The following is a 17,150-nucleotide window of genomic DNA, read 5'->3' on the forward strand; positions in this document are numbered from 1 at the left end:
ACCCTCCTAAAATCAAATGAAAACATGTCCCCTCTCACTAGAGGTGCCCTCAAGTCTTGTACTGCTCCCAGTGTTACAAGCAGTATCTTCCTGGCTGAAGAGTCATTGTTCCTCCATGAAAACTGAAATGTATCCCTGTTTTTTCTTAACATGCTCGTGCTTTTCCATAGGCATTGCTCTCTTGAGGAGAGCACAGTGCACCCATCATTGTGTGAGCAAGCAGGGGTGGTGACTTCCAGGTGAGGACCTGGGAGTACCTTGGTTTAGCCTGACTTAATGCCGTGCTGCTGATGTGACACCAGCTGCCTGCCTTCCCTGGGATGAGAGCTGGTGACTTTACCTATGCTGTGACCACCTTCTTTCTCCCTCTGGGACATAATATGTAGAATCTGATGGCCTTGCTGAAACCTAAAGGTGATGACATCTAACTCACACGTTAATCTCAACAAATACCTTTCAGTGGAGGAATGCCCTGGAGCCTGTAGGACTTGGACATGTGCATTAGACACCATCCTAATCCCTTTCTTAATCTTTAAATGTGAGTTTTAATATCTCTGCCAACAAGTTGTGGCTGCCCCATCCCTGGAGGTGTTCAAGGCCAGGTTGGATGGGGCTTTGAGCAGCCACATCCAGTGGGAAGTGTCCCTGTCCATGGCAGGGTGTTGGAACTGGAAGGGCTTTGAGGTCCCTTCCAACCCAAACCATTCTGTGATTTATGTTAAGAATAACTACTGTTACTGTGGCTTGACCCTGTTCTTCCTGTTCTTCACCCTCTCCTCGCCCAATTTAGGCTAGGACTACCTAAATTAATTCATAGATTAAGTCACACTGTAAGGAAAGTTATTCTTTTACATTGATTTGTAAGTTAGTGACCACATTTTCATTTCAGGCTGGCACTGAGTATATATAACCTGTCACAGCACCACCCCATCATCATCTCCCACCAGCTTAAGTGCGCAGCAGCACTGGCCATCCTTTAAAAGTGAAATAAATAGAAGTACCTGGAGCCATTTCTGCCCAGTGAGTTGCTCAGGTGTTGCTTGAGAGGTGATGTTTCCTCCTTTCATCTAGGCCGGTGAAGGTAACTGTTGAGCCACCCCTTATATAGCAGGGGGTCTGTTTAAAATGTATATGCGTGTTCATGATCACAACAACATCTCTGTATCTTCTATGTGCATAAATGCACAAGTGTTCGCAATGGTGCTACCTGATCGTAGTCATTTATACATAGATGTAAAGGATGGGGTAGAGGGGGGAGGGTGGTGTTTGCCTAGGGATGAAATCAGAACTGAATGATTTCACCATGTTCTGCTGTTTTTTGCAAATAAAGATGAGAATCATGGAATTGTTAAGGTTGGAAAAGATCTCTAAGATCATCCAGCCCCAGCGTCAGCCCAACCCCACCGTGGCTGCTAAGCCCCAAGAGCCCTGGCCACAGGTTTTTTTGAACCTCTCCAGAGATCAGGACTCCATCACTGCCTTGGTCAGCCTCTGCCAGGGCTTTGCCACTCTTTCACGAAGGAAATGTTCCCTAATATCCAATCTAAACCTCCCGTGGCATGACTTGAGGATATTTCCTCTCCTCCTATCACTTGTTACTTGGGAGAAAAGACCAGCACCCAACCCACCACAACCCCCTTTCCGGGAGCTGTTGAGAGCGATGAGGTCTCCCCTCAGCCTCCTCTTCTCCAGTCTAAACAACCCCAGGTCCCTCAGCTGCCTCTCATAACCCTTGGTCTTCAGCCCCTTCCCCAGCTCCGTTCACCTTCTCTGGACACGTTCCAGTCCCTCAAATGTCTTTCTTGTACTGAGGGGCCCCAAACTGAACCCAGTATTCAAGGGTTAGGGTTAAGGTTACTTGATCATTGGGAGACCCCTCTCAAATGCTTTTACATGGTGGAATTTGCCCTGTCTACCTGATTTTTCTGCCTGGCTTTGGAGCCTTAAACAGGGCTGGCCAGCTGGGGAGACTTCAGACTTGAAGCAAGTGGGATGTTTTCCCCTTTATTGCTAGCAGGCATAGAGCTGTTTGGATGTTGTCAGGTGAATCCTATCTTTGCCAAGTAATTTCGTTCAATTTCTACCACGATTTTGAAAGTTCAACAAATGGGTTTGGTGAGCTGGTTTGCCATAGGTGTGACGAGGAGCTGTCATCCCCAGGTGCTTGCTTGGGTACCAGCCTGACAACTGCAAATCCAGATGCCAGAGCTCTGGTAGGTTTCTCCTTAGTCCTGGATGGGACTATGAGAACATCTGTTTATGAGTGTCTTCCTGCTTTTACCTGTGGTACAAAAATAGTGAAATATAGTATCATTGATTCATGAAATGATTTGAGTTGGAAGGGACCTGAAAACACATCGAGTTCCACCCCCCTGCCATGGGCAGGGACACCTGACACTGGATGCAGTTGCTCCAAGCCCTGTCCAACCTGGCCTTGAACCCCTCCAGGGATGAGGCAGCCACCATTTCTCTGGGCAACCTGGGCCAGGGCCTCCCTACCCTTCTACCTCTGGATTAAGCAGTGGGCTGTTGTGGAAAGGGGGAGGTGGAGAGGTCACAGTGTGTCTATTCCCTTCCTTTGAGCAAAACAAGATGGAACCTGGGATGGGCAACTTCAAGGGGATCTTAAAGGACTTTTAGCATCAAACCAATTGCCCCTAACCAACCTGGTTTGGCCCTTTTTTTTGGCTCAGGGACTGATCCCAGGTCAGGGGTGGTGATTTGGCTCCCATGGGTCCTGGATTTGCCGTGCCCGCCTTGTCATGTCTCCTGTTTTCCCAGAGGCAGCATCATCCCTGGGGCTGTGGGAGCAGAGGGTGCAAGAACTGGTTAATAAACATGCTGGGGAGAGCGTGGTCTGTTCCAAGAAGCCCACGGGTGTTTGCTCACTGGAGATGTGGTGGTGTTGCCGAGTAAATGTCAGTCTCTAGAGAAGAGGGAACAGTGGGTCCTGCAGCTATCAGGTGTCACCCAACAGCCAGCAACATCTGGGGGTGTTTTTCTACCCCAGATCGTGTTTAAATATGTCAATATTTGTCAGCAATGAGCAGAGCAGCAGGGACTCAAGCCCTGCACTGGTTCTGCTGCTGCTGATGTCCTTTTGCAGGTAGATCAGTACAGCACTTTGCACCCTCATCCTGTCCATCACTTGCTGCCCTGCTGCCTCTCTAGCTCGGTTTGTAAAAACACGGTGCTAAAATCAACATTTTATATGTTGCAGCCAAACACAGAGATGATGCCAGGATGATCCAGGCTGCATGGTGCCCCTGAGGGTTTGTTTGTCCCCAATCATCTCTAGCCCATTAAATGAGGCAGAAGCTTTGTGGAGAAGGCAGTGCGTGACAGTGAACTCCTGGGCTGTGTGAGCACACGCCACTGGCAGAATTACAGTTGCATAAGCACCTCCCAAATGTCAGCTTGGCATCCTTGTGACCCAAAGCAGCATCTCATAAAGCAGCGTGACACTCGAATTTCCACGTTCCTTTTCTCTTTTGAAAACAAAAGTCCCCACTCTGTTCCCTTCAGGGTGGTCCCATGTCCACCCACCTTACCCAGAGCATCATCATCAGCTTCTCAACAAGTGAAGCAATGTGCTTTTCTATGCTCCCTGGGTCCTCCTGACCACTGGGGTGGCTGGGTGGACAGGACCTGCCTGGGTTCATGGGTGTGCTGCAACCAGGGAATCCTGACTGAGGACCCCGGTGATGGCCCACAGCCTAGGCTCTGCACTTCACTGAGCAGCGGCACAGTTGGCAGAGATTGTATGTCATGGTTGACTTGGTATGCTAGCTGACTACTCAGAAGGTAATTCATACAATTATAGAATCATGGAATGGTTTGGGTTGGAAGGGCTGTCAAAGCCCATCCAGTTCCACCCCCTGCCATGGGCAGGGACACCTCCCACTAGATTAGGCTGCTCCAAGCCCCATCCAACCTGGCCTTGAACACCTCCAGGGATGGGGCAGCCACCCCTGCTCTGGGCAACCTGGGTCAGGGCCTCTCCACCCTCATTGGGGAAAATTTCTCCCTAATGTCCAATCTAAATCTTCCTCCTTCCAATTTAAAGCCATCCCCCTGCATCCAATCACTCCAGGCCCTTGTGAAAAGCCCCTCCCCAGCTTTCCTGGAGCCCCTTTCAGTACTGAAAGCTGCTCTAAGGTCTCCCTGGAGCCTCCTTTTCTTCAGGCTGAGCAACCCCAACTCCCTCAGTGTGTCCTCATAGCAGAGGTTCTCCAGCCATAGGATTATCTTCATGGCCTCCTCTGGACTTGCTTTTTTTCAAATGTGCTTTTTCAGGTTGAATTGATGGGGTTTATTTATTTATGGGAGCTAGAACTGTTCAGCTTCACTTATCCTGCTTCTAAAGATAAGACTGAAGAATTATAGAATCATGGAATCACAGAATCACTGGGATTGGTAAAGCCCTCTTAAGGTCATCTAGTCCAAGCATCAGCCCAGCCCCATCGTGGCTGCTAAACCATGTCCCCAGGTACCACATCTACTTGTATTTTGAACCCCTCCAGGCATGGAGACTCCACCACTACCCTGGGCAGCCTGATTCACTGATTGACCAAAGAGGACCAGGGCTGCAACCCAATCTCTCTGCCTGACCATCCATACTGCTGACGGCAGGGCTACAAATCAGGACAAAATACAGAGCCTGGACTTTATATACTGAAATATATTTATTTACATTAAATGCATTTTAAATACAAACACATCTTAATATAAAACTAAACCAAACCCTCCTTCTCAGCTCCGTAGAAATTAATCTAAGCATTTAAAATAAAGCACTAACATTCTAGAAATATTTACTTGCTTCTGGTGTTTGAAAGAAATTCAAAGCCCTGGGCTAAAAGGGTGGCCAAGCGGCAGAGCGGAACTGGGGTTGCTGAAACTCCTTTTAACATCAGTGGCTTCCTCTCCAGGTGCAACCAGCAGGTCCTCCTGATCTTCATATTATTAAGTCAGTTGAGCAAATTGTTTATGCAGAGCTGAGAAAGTGGTTGGGAACTGGGAAGGGCTGGAAAACTTCCCTTCCTCTTCTATTTCTTAAGTATAAACAAGGGATGAAGGGATGAGTTCTGCTAGCTGTAAAATCTTGGTGAATGTGGAAACCAGGAAGAACCAGTTCACTTCTCCCATTGTGAGCTCTCCTTTCTTTAATGAATCAGTTCTATAAGTAAACTGTGTTTAAGTAACTTTTATATACATATGCATGTAACTAATTTGGGGTAGTGAACTAGTGAAAATCAACCATAAAATGTTGGTTTTGTGCTATTTAGGTTGAATTCCAGTTTTCTGTGAAGGTGTTTTGGTGGTAAACAAGAGCCATTCCATGCTGAAAAGGAGACTCAGGATTTTACTCTTAAATTTGGAGCCAACCTGTCTTCCTCTCCATGGAGCCCAGTGTCGTGAGCTGCAGGGGCTCTGGGCTCTCTAAGAGGGATGGCCTTCCAGCCCCACAGTCCTTGTCCCAACCTGGTCCTGCCTCGTCCAACCAAGCCCTCTGTGCTGTGCCAGCCATGCCTCTCCAGGCCGTCTGAGCCCTGATGGTGCCCGACCAACCCTGAGCACCAGCACCCACTCAGCTGTTGCTGCCATGCTGAGATAGTTTTTACTAACAAAACCAATTAGCAGTGTTCAGTTCCTCTCCAGATGGCTTTTGCTTGCAAGACCAGATGCAGCTGGGACCGGAGTTCCTGGCCCTGAGCCTGGTTCTCCTGCTTTGGTCCTAGGAAGAATCTGTCTCATCTCAAGCTGATGTCTTGGGACCATGGAGGTCCTCCAGTGCACGCTTGGCGAGAGCTTCCAGGAAAGCCCTGCAGATGCTTTCAGCTTTATATCCCTGATGAAGAGAAGTTTGTTTTTTAGCTAAGCTGGACCTATGAGCAGCTCCTCATTCACAAGGGCATCCCACCAACACTGGCACCAGGGTTATGGGACATCCTTGGACTGGCAACAGCAGGATGGAGCAGGATGTGAATTTGCCCATTACTTTTATTAGGACATGAAAAAGCAAGTGAACATTTGTGTTCCACAATTTACATCTTTTCTATAGTTTCTGAGGTCTTATGTGTCCCTCACCATGGGAACGTCTTCGTGACATGGGCCAGCTCTTGCCTGGAGAGGAGCAAGCCTTGTGCAAGACCCTCTGGGCAAGAGTTATCTCCCCAACTTCCCTGAAGACTTCGGGGAGGAAGAGATTGTTTTGGAGGATCCTCCATCCTCCAACTTCCAGCTTGGCCTGCTGGACATGTCCATGGCTTGAGAGCTAAATGGTGGCCCTAAATTCACTTCTCATAATATGCACATGGTGCTGCTCACCTCAGCTTCTCTGCCAGGGCTGCAGTGGTTTCATTGCCTAGGAGGGTCCTTGCAGGATGGAGAGTGATTGTGCCTGGTCCTCTCCTTCCCAGTGGTGGTGGGACTGGAGGAGACTCACCACCCACCCTGGTACTTCCATTGCATCAACCATGCAGGAGGTCAGCACTGTAGTACGGGTCTGTCCCAGGACTGGGGACCAGTTTGCTACTGGGAGGGTTTCAGGTGTCTCCTAGTTTCTACATGGGCTTTAGGGATTCATCAGCAGGGCGGTGAGAGCGACAGCTGGGGCAGGGCAGCCTTGGTGGTCACAGTCTGGACGCGGCAAAGCGAGCACCCAAGGGCAGCAGGACACGAGCTCCATGCAGAGCTGCTGGAGGTGGCTTGCAGCCCAGGATCGTAGCCCGGGATCCAGGCACCTGTCAGAACCGTGGTCCAGGGCAGGAGCCAGGGGCCCATCCCTGCGGGTGCCAGCAGGGAACCACGCTATCGGTGCCAGCCTGGTGGTGGGTGCAGGACCTCTCACTCCTCTCCCGGGTGCTCCCCAACTGTCCACTTGGCCTTCACATCCCGGAAAGGCGTGATGTCCTCATAGGTGGCCATCTGGTCCACCTCAAGGCCCTGCAGCAAGACGAAGGAGACTGAGACACAGAAGGGGCACCATGGCTTGGCCACAACACACCTGCCATTGGGACCCTCAGGTGGGAACCCATCTCCAAGCTATTCGACCAGGGGTAGGGGCAGCTTCTGAGAGGAGAAAAGATGGAAATAGATGGTTGAATGTGCTTAGAGCTTGATTTTATGGTTGACGTGCAACAGGTACTTGGGAGGAAGATGCCCTGATGAGAGGACTGGCGGTGCCTGGCAGCCACCCAGCAAGGGCATGACCCACTGTTCCAAGGCTCAGGTCGATATTACAAAGGTATTTCAATAATGAATGCAGTATTACCTCATAGGTGTGGTCCTCCTCGGGGCTTTCCTTGCTTTCACCCTGTGAAGAGGAGAATCACAGATTGGATGTCACCGGGATCCCACATCCCCAGCCTTGTCCCCCCAGCCCAGGTCCCTCTGCTTCCACAGGAGAATCCGTGCAGTCCCTCATCCTTCATTTGAGAAGTTTATTTTCCCATACCACAACCCCAAACTTGGTGCCTGCCTGTAGCCACCTCTGCAGTGTTCTGCCCCATGGGACGTCTCCTTTGCTGGAAACACCGTCACTTACTTTATCTAGGAAGAGGAGCATGGGGATGCTGATGAAGACAACCAGCAGGATGGACTGGATGATGATGATGGCATCTTTCAGAGTGTTCCTGTTCTGTATCTGTTGGATGTTGCTGTGACCTGGGAGCAGCAACACAGGGAGAATCCTAAGTCCCAGCTCTGTGCCAGGCTTCTGGGGGAACAGGGATGACCTTGGCATGGCCACAGGTTTGTGTGTCAGCAAAACAGATCAGGGGGAAATAGATCACATGTTCTCCACCTTGGGAGAGACTAGAGCATTGTAAATTGCCCTTGGGACACCCTCTGCGATGAAGCACCTTGGGAAGGACCTACCATTGGCCAGAACCAGAAGTCTGGTTTATTAGGGCAATGCAGTCCCTGGGATGGTTGTATGGGTACGGATGTCTCAGGGCAAACTGGAGGGGATTTATTCTGCTACTTGGTGGGTGACAACAAGCAAAGAAACGTCTGCAGTGCTATGGGGTGTCTACAGTTGTCTCTGAAGGGGTTCCATCAGCATGGGGAGGGATAGGAGTACAGGAGCATGAGGAGTTCATGTGGCATGGAAAAGGCTGAGAGAAGGAGAAGGAGCATCTCCTGGGATGCACGGAGGCTGGGGATCTCCTACTCACCCATGACTCTGAGCTCTGTCCCACACAAGTGTGGCTGCTTCTTCTCTGCTGTGAGGTTCTTGCTGTCACACACATAGATGCCATTGTCCTTGTAGGTGATCTTGAAGATGGTGAAGTTGATGAGTTTGTCTTTCCTCACGATGCTGTAGTGGGAGCTGTTGTGATCCAGCTCATAGAGATCATCACTGTCCTCCACCAATTTGTACCACTGCATCCTATGGGGCTCCTGGGTGTAGCAGATGAAGTGGACAGGCATGTTCTTCTTGGCTGCAATGTAGCGTGGGTGCTGCTGCACCATGGAGCACCTACCATCTGCCAGGGGCAAGGGTGGTCACAGTGGGTAAGGACCTGGGCAGTGTCAGAAAAAAGCCTCTCCTAAAAGAACTAACAACCTGTCCCAAATCAAGGGCTTTCTCTTTTCATGGATTAAACTACTTTGAGTGTTCAGCTTTGTTTTGGTGAATCATCATCACCTTTGGGTAGAGATCAGATACTTTCGGTGAAAACATGCTTTTAATGGAAACTCCAGTTTTCTGTGTGAATGGCTTCTCTGGGATGCTTTCTGCTGCTCCTACCCCTCTCTACCTTCTTAACCAGAGAAGTGGTGGCTGACCCATCCCTAGAGGTGTTCAAGGCCAGGCTGGATGGGGTTTTGAGCAACCAGATCCAGTGGGAGGTGTCCTTGCCCATGGCAGGGTTGAGGGTGGAACTGGACAGGCTTTGAGGTCTCCTCCAACACAAAGCCTTTGCTAGGACAGCCCCATCTCCTCAGCTGGCTTCTCTCACGCATCTATACTTTTTGTGTTTTGCTCTATTTTGTATTTTCACCTGTGTATTGGTTCCAGAGCTGGTGAGTTTGAGGGCTCGTTTGAGTTGCAGAGTTCATGCTTAATGTCCCGTGGGTGGGAATGGCACAAGCTTGATGTGTGTGAGCCCAGTGCCTGGTCTCAAGCCACATCTTACTCATGCAGGGCACTCTTCAAACACAGAGGAAAATCATGTGTGTTCTTAGGAAAGACAAAATGGATCCAGAGGGAGAGCTAGGTTTGAGGCAGGGGAAATGCCACAGAAGATGTCACAGCTAGAGATGGGTGGCAGGTGATGGGACATTTTCAGCTCTGCAGTGGACAGGCACCTTCACGGCAGAGCCAGGAGGGATTGAAGGGACCCTGGGGACACAAGTAGGGAAAGAGCCCAGTGGGCGTGAGAGGTTACCTGTGCTGTTCCTGGTGCTGTTATTGTCTGCTGAGATCCCACCTGGAAGACAGGAGAAGGTCCATGAGAAAGTGACAAATAACTCATGTAGAATAATACAATAATGGAATGGTGTGGAATGGAAGGGATCTCAAAGCCCATACAGTTCCACCCCCCTGCCACAGGCAGGGGCACCTCCCACTGGATCCGGTTGCTCAAAGCCCCATCCAACCTGGACTTGAACACCTCCAGGGATGGGGCAGTCACAACTTATCTCAGCCACCTGGGCCAGAGCCTCCTCACCCTTATCATGAAGAATTTCTTCCTAAAGTCTAATCCAAATCTTCCCCCTTCCCTTTAAAGCCATTCCCCCTCATCCTATCATTCCAGGCTCTTGCAAAAGGTCCCTCCCCAGCTTTCCTAGAGCCCCTTTCAGTAATGGAAGCTGTTCTAAAGTCTCTCTGGAGCCTCCTTTTCTCCAGACTGAACAACCCCAACTCTCTCAGTGTGTTCTTATAGCAGAGGTTCTCCAGGCATTGTATTATCTTTGTGGCCTCCTCTGGACTTACTCCAACAGATCCATGTCCTTCCTATGCTGAGGACTCCAGAGCTGAACACAGGGCTCGAGGTAGGTCAAGTTCACATAGGATGTCCCATATGGGATGCCATGTAGCATATGGGATGGAATGCTTGGGAGCATCAGCCAGAACTCTACTCACAGGATTCAGAGCACTGGAGATTTGGCTGTAAACCCTTCTATTTCCAACCCATCTCCTGAATGTTTTCTAAGCTGCTTCTGGGGTGATGTCCCAGTGAGACCTGCCTTTGATATTAATGTCCCCCCAGGCTGGCACCTTTCCGAAAGGGGTCAGACAGACTCACACCTCTTTGTTTACACTCTCCATTCTCAGAACCGATCAGGAACACTTGCCTTGCTGGGACTTCTCTGGGCCTGGAGACCCACGATGGCCGGATCAGGTTCCCAGACTTGGGGACCACACAGCCCCCCTGATCTAAGGGAGCCATGGGACCTGTGATACAGTGCAGGAAGTGGGAAGAGGTGGGGACCCTCCCAACACCCCTGTGTGCCCACAGCTTCGGTGCCCCTGTGCCTCAGTTCCTCTTGCTGCAGCTGGGCAGGAAGCGCTGGCCCTGTTTACAGAACCGCTTCACTGCCCAGCTCCATCCGTGTGATCGATGTTTGCCAAGCCTCGCTGCAGGAAGCTGGCATGGAGGCGGGGGGTGCACCACCTCCTGACACATCAGGGCGCCTGCAAATCTAACCTCTAGAAGAATGAGGAAGGTTCAGTTCCTCAGCCTGAGCTTTACTCTGAGCCTTGCTACCCTGCTGCAGACCTTCCTGCCCCAAACAGCAACCCAGCAGTGACCTCCTGGCTCAGCCATGGGCTCCCCTCCAGGCCTCAGAATCTCTTCCAGATACGTGCTACCCTGTTCATCTTCAACACTACATCTCTGTAGACAAACTTTCTCCCCTGGCCTCATTTCATGTTCTTCTGAGCTGGAGATGCGTGTGGAGTACGTGTCCCTGACACCTGCAGTCCTGCTGGCCAGCCGGGACATAGCTTTGCTCTCCATGTTTTGTTGATGTTTCCAAATGAAGACCAGGCTGGTCCCTCACCCTGAAAGCCCTCACACTCCTCAAAGCCGAGATTTCCATTGCAGCCACAGGTGGACTGAGATCCCCCTTCCTCCCTCGGAGCCACAGTGAGAGCCAGGATGAAATCCTTCAACCCTGAATCTGTGCTGCACTTGGGTGGCCACCCAACAGAAACCCTTTAAATGCTTTTTCTCCTGATGGCATGAGGTTCCCCGGCTAAGTGTGGGATCTGCTGCACCAGAGGGTTTGGAAGGGATCAGGAGCTGTGTTCTGGGTTTGGCTGCTGCTCCTCTGTGGGGATGCAAAGAACAGCACAGAGGTATTCATGCAGAGCCCCCAGATCACCCCAAAACCCTTTTTCCACCTATTTGTCTTCTGCTCCTGGATGCTGAACCCCATGGAGCAAGGGGATGTGGCTTGACCATGGCCTCAGCAATGTGCCAGCCTCATCCTCAGGCCTCTGAGAGCAATAAGTGGTAAAAAAACCCAACCCAACCCTTCTTTTCTGTCACCTGTAACCACAGCCAAGCAGGCTGTGTACCCACTCGGCACCAGAATCCTCCTGCCATCTGCTCCAGAAAGCTCCTGTGCTGCAGGGCAGCATGGGGACATTCCATCTCCACAGCCCAATGAGAAGCAAAACTCAAAACCAACCCAAACCCCAAGGCAGACATCAAGGCCCGATGCCTGGTGGGTCCTCCCTGACTCTCCTGCACCCAGGGCTGGTTTCCTGCACAAAGCAGAACGAGGAGCGATTGCAAAGGTGAAAACCAATGCATTTGAAGCCAGAGCTGGGTGAAGTCTCGGGTTGCAAGGAGTAACCTGCATCGCCTGGATGCATGTCCCCTTGCTCTGAAATGCAAAGCCCGTGTTTCAGTGAAGCATGGAATGGTTTGTGTTGGAAGGGATCTGAAAACCCATCCAGTCCCACCCCCTGCCATGGGCAGGGACAACTCCCACTGGATCAGGTTGCTCTAAGCCCCATCCAACCTGGCCTTGAACACCTCCAGGGATGGGGCAGCCACCACTGCTCTGGGCACCCTGGGCCAGGGCCTCCCCACCCTCATTGGGAAGAATCCCTTCTTAATGTCTGATCTAAATCTTCCCCCTTCCAATTTAAAGCCACCCCCGCTCATTCTATCACTCCATGCCCTTGTAAAAAGCCCCTCCCCAGCTTTCCTGGAGCCCCTTTCAGTATTGGAAGCTGCTCTAAGGTCTCCCTGGAGCCTCCTTTTCTCCAGGCTGAACAACCCCCGCTCTCAGACTATGACATGATGCCTACCTGTGACCAAGGCCATCAGCCAGAGGTTTGCCTGCAGCACCCAGAGCCTCGTGCTAAGACCAGCCATCCTCCAGTGCAAATGGCAGAGAACCATCCAGTCACCAGCCCTCAGTTCTGCAAAACACAGCGGATGCTCCAGTCAGGTTGTCCTCTGTACCTAAAAATGGCAAAGCTGCTGCTATGAGACAGCCCCTTTCCTGCTCATGTAAATCCTCCTTGATGGGGACTTTCCCCCTGGGGCAGGTTTTGAATGCAGTGCAGACACTGGGGCAGCCAGTACCTGTGCTCTGGGCACCATCCAGCCTTGTGTCCTTGCGCTGTGCTCGTTGTGGTGATGTTATCCGATGGAGGTGGCCACTACTGGTGTAGGTCTACACCAGAACTGGAGATGAACCCATCTACAAAGCACTCAGTGGTGCAAAACCTGGGCTGAGCACAGGGGATGCGCCCAGCAAGTGGGATGCAACCTCCAACACCTCAACATTCAACCTCCAATGCAGCATTCCTGGGCGGATAAGGGGTGGGGGCTACCTCCAGAGTGGTACCCCAGCTCCACAGCAGTGTAGGCAGGGCAGATCCCCCACAGCTTAGCCCTGCAGCTGATGGGCAGGGGTTGATGCTGGCTGGCCCAGTTGCAAGAGCTGGAGCAGGAACAGGGTGGGACAAGAGGGTCCTGTACCTCCACATCCCTTCTGCTGGGCTGTGCTGGCTCCTCAGGCTGCCAAGTATGGTAGGACATGACATGCCATGACCTGTGGGCAGAACAGAGCTGCTGCTAGGCAGCTGCTGCCTTTCCCAGCCCATTCCTATTCATCAGGGCTTGGATTTCACCTCTGTGCTTTCATGGGAGGACAGGGATGGTGGGTCGTGCCACCTCCTCCTTCCAACCCCCTGCTTGCGTGGGTACCCTGATGCTCAACTTGAATTACGCCAGCCTGGGACAACCTGTTCCAGGCAGAGCAAAAGCACAGCGGTGAGGCCATGCTGTGGCCCTTGGGGATGTCAGCGGGCCCCAGAGGTGGCTCCTCCTCCAGATAAACATTGATGCAGAAACCTCCTACCACCTCACATTGACGCAGAAACCTCCTCACCCAACACCGCTTTCTCCCTGTGATGCTGAACTGCTCCTGCGCTGCTAGTGGGGCAGGTTTGGCCCCACAGAGCCTGGCATAGGAAAGCTCAGGGGGTCTACACCTTCTCCAAGCCCACCTGTCTCCTTGGCTGAATCTGCAGCAGCATCTCCTATGGCTCCTAGAGTTGGGACTCATTGCTCCTAGGCACCAAGGGCTTCAGGGGCCAAACAGAGCAGAAGTTTTGGGGTCATGCCTGAGTTTGGAGGTGCTGGGGGAGGAAGTCCTGGTGCAGGATGGGACCACCAGGGCCTGCTGAGGATGCCAGGTCCAACTAAGACCATGCAAAAGGTCCCTCATATCTTCCCTGGAGCAAAGGGAGGGGGCAGGGTAAACATTTCTCCCTCTAACACACACCAGGAAGCTCAGTATTGTAATAATAGACCATTTACAGTTGTTTATTTTAAGAAATGTACAAAGAAAAATAGCTTTAGCTCACACAAATCCTGCTCTTTGGCATTTTTTTCCATCACTAACAACACGTACGTACAAGCAGTATTGACTGTGAACCACAGCCTGGGATGGAAACTACTGGGACATGGATGCTTCCCACACAAGTGCCCCTTGAAAACAGCTCAGGCTCCTGTTCCAGGGAGTGTCGCCTTACACAACATGGAAATGAAAGCACAACGCTACGGGATAAGCAGAGCGACCCTGGCTGACAGCACATGGATGCAAGCGAGCTCAGCACTGCTCCTTGAGTATGGGGCATCTGTAACGGCTCGACACCAAATTCAGCCCAAGAAAATAAAGGTATAAGAGTAAAAAAAAAGACAGACTCTTGAAGAAGAAGCCCTTGTTTTAACTGGAAGAGGTTTTGGTTCATGTTTGTTTTCATCCCAAGAGGGTGTTTTACCTTTTGTTCAGAGATGAACGCTGGGGGTTTTGCACATTTTCTCAATTTCCTTTCCTTTTATCCATCTCTAAAACCCTCCCTGTCAGTAAAATCCTCCTCTGCTGGGAGGTTTCCTGGTGAGCACTTGCCTGAGCCCACCAGGCTCTGCAGACAGGTGTCATCTCCAGAGCCCAGCCAAGGGAAGGATGCTCTGCGCAAGTTTTTTGGGATTTACACCCCAGTGGAAGCATTCATTGCTTTACGATCCCCCAGTGCTGGATCACTGATGGGACTCACTTGAAGAAGCTTCGTTGTAAGGACTATTCAAAGACCTGCTCCGATCCCCAGGGATGCATCTTGTTATTTAGTGCTAACAAAGAGCACCCCAGTGGGACACTCCCACTTGAAAAAGCCCTAGAAGTGGTTTTGTTACAGGGACTGGGGGCATCTCGTCTCGCTATGAGGTTTAAAAAACCTTAGAAGTGGTTTTATTACAGGGACTGGGGATCCTCAGAGAAGATTCTCCAAACCCTATCTTCATCCATTGCTTTCCTGCCACAAAATCTGGATGAAATGGGAAAACGGGGAAGCGTGACTCTAAATACTATTTACAGCTGTACCTTAGAAACCTGAACAATTTATGATTTCGATGACTATTCAGAGACCTTTAAACCTGATATTTAACCCTGAGAACATATCTGCAGATGCTTTGTTTTGGCGATGCAACCAAATCTTTAAGACATAATTGCACTTTTCTCTGTGTGTAACAAAAAAATAACCCATAAAGCTTATTCAAATATTCCAAAGAAAGGTGCTACTTTAAGACATCAGAGATTTTTGTTCACAAAACCTTGTCTTTTCTGTAATTATCCTTAGTATTATTTCACTTGGCTCATCTTTCACCAGCTACTTGGAAGACTAATATACAAGAAAAATTTCTTAATTGTGAAATACATTAATAAATAATTACTTTAAGTAAAAGGACATCTGGACTCAGTTGTTAATGTCTGAAAAACATCGTTTCTGTGATGAGATCATTTCAAAACTAAGATGTTTCTCTTTCACGGACAACAGAGATTTCACATTTAAGTCTCATAAGAAAAATATTAAACCCTTTGTGACTGCAGTGAGCTGTAAAAACCAGATTCAGGAAGAGATCCTGCTTCGAAAGTGAAGCTGTCTACTTGAAACAGCTGAGAGTAGCTCAATATCTATGATCTACTGATCTCGATGTGGAAGAGCTCTTCAAAATGAGATACAAATGAAATCTTTCTGGGCTGGGCAAGAGATGGAAGCCTCTTTCTGTTATACCAGTGACTCTTTCACAACATGTTCCTTATCCCATGCCTTTGCTTCTCCAGGAGAATCTCGAGTCTCTGAGCTGGGAACAGGTGTGAGATCAAAGGCAGGGGTTGTCTCCCCATCTGTCCCACTGTTCCCATACATCTCCTGCATTTTGGTGGCGATTAGACCTTCCTTCTCAGGCGCATCCTCTCTCAGGTCATCCTCATCCTTACTGTGTCTGTACATGTAGGATGCCTGCTTCACCGAGCGCCTCAGGATGTACCTCCGGAAAGCCCTCTGGATTTTTGTAGCGCAGACTTCCTCATGTTTCCTTTTCAGAGTGGTGGTGATGGGTTCATAGGAAACCTTTGAGGGGTTTGCAGCCATGAACTTCTCCTCCATGGTGGCCTTCAAGGCATCCATCTCTCCCGAGTCTCCCAGCACTTCTTTAGTCAGGGCAAAGAGGATATCGAGACAGTGGATTTTGTCCCCAGCAACCATTGGTAGATCCATGGTAATTAGCTTGATCTTGTTCGGCTTGGGAATTTTAAGTGGCTCCTGTAAGGTGTCTACAAAATCAGACAAGGTGCTGTATGCAATGAACTGGGTGGCATCTGGGTCAAACTTCTCCCAGGTTTCATAAAACATTTCAAAATCATCTTCACAGAGGGGTTCGCTGCTCTCCTCCGTGGCCACATTGAAGTTCTCCAGGATGATGGCAATGTACATGTTCACCACAATGAGAAAGGAAATGATGATGTAGCTGCAGAAGAAGAAGATGCCGATGGATGGATTGCCACAGTTCCCTTTTACTGAACTGCCAGGGTTTTCCAGGTCAGGGTCACAGTCAGGGGGACCGCTGTTCAGGATCGGGCTGAGGAGACCATCCCATCCAGCTGATGTGGTGATCTGGAAGAGGCAGATGATGCTGTTCCCAAAAGTTTCAAAGTTGAAGATGTCATCAATTCCTGCCTCCTTCTTTACATAGGCAAAGTTGGACATCCCAAAGATGGAGTAGATGAACATGACAAGGAAAAGCAGGAGACCGATGTTGAAGAGGGCAGGCAGGGACATCATCAGAGCAAAGAGAAGAGTCCGGATGCCTTTTGCCCCTCGAATCAGCCGGAGGACACGGCCAATCCTTGCCAGCCTGATGACCCTGAAGAGGGTGGGTGATACAAAGTACTTCTCTATGATGTCTGAGAGGACGATACCTGGGAAGGGATGAAGAAGTGGTGAGTTTACTGTGCTCTCCAGTCAACACAGGTACGTGAGGTGGAGCTACTCTGCTCCATCTGCCAGGGTCAGCAGATGCAGGGAGATGAGGCCACCCCGATGGCTCACAGCTCACTCTACTCCTCCAGTGGTGAAAGGAACATATTAAAGAACCATTTCTGAGCAAACTCAAAGATGAAATACTGGTTACTCTGTTTCAGCAGTGCAACCATGCAACATGGAGACCAGGGGAATCCAACATACAGGAATGGAACAGAATCCCAGCCCCCACCCTGCCTGGTGACTTCGGGTGGCCTCGCATTTCATGGAATCATAGAATGGTTTGGCTTGGAAGGGATCTCAAAGGCCATCCAGTTCCAAAGCCCCCTGCCATGGGCAGGAACACCTCCCACTG

General features: G+C 50.3%; 2 protein-coding genes across 3 annotated transcripts in view; both read right to left on the bottom strand.

Annotated features, from left to right (window-relative positions):
• Nucleotides 1–5,919: 5,919 nt before the first annotated feature.
• Nucleotides 5,920–12,440, bottom strand: CD79B (CD79b molecule). Its single transcript, XM_069876779.1, has 6 exons — nucleotides 12,272–12,440; nucleotides 9,393–9,434; nucleotides 8,178–8,489; nucleotides 7,547–7,665; nucleotides 7,274–7,315; nucleotides 5,920–6,945 (listed from the first exon to the last, which is right to left on the bottom strand). Exons 1-6 carry the CDS (start codon nucleotides 12,363–12,365, stop codon nucleotides 6,847–6,849), a joined length of 708 nt encoding a protein of 235 aa, XP_069732880.1. The 5' UTR covers nucleotides 12,366–12,440; the 3' UTR covers nucleotides 5,920–6,846.
• Nucleotides 12,441–13,783: 1,343 nt separating this feature from the next.
• SCN4A (sodium voltage-gated channel alpha subunit 4) overlaps nucleotides 13,784–17,150 on the bottom strand; it is a 49,813-nt gene continuing 46,446 nt past the window's right edge. For both annotated transcript variants that reach the window (XM_069877102.1, XM_069877101.1), the window contains one exon: nucleotides 13,784–16,734. In XM_069877102.1, the coding sequence (XP_069733203.1) occupies nucleotides 15,542–16,734 (1,193 nt within the window). In that variant the 3' untranslated portion in view covers nucleotides 13,784–15,541. The remainder of the gene's footprint in view (nucleotides 16,735–17,150) is intronic.

The sequence above is a fragment of the Phaenicophaeus curvirostris genome, chromosome 26, assembly GCF_032191515.1.
Source record: "Phaenicophaeus curvirostris isolate KB17595 chromosome 26, BPBGC_Pcur_1.0, whole genome shotgun sequence".
Classification (NCBI taxonomy): domain Eukaryota; kingdom Metazoa; phylum Chordata; class Aves; order Cuculiformes; family Cuculidae; genus Phaenicophaeus; species Phaenicophaeus curvirostris.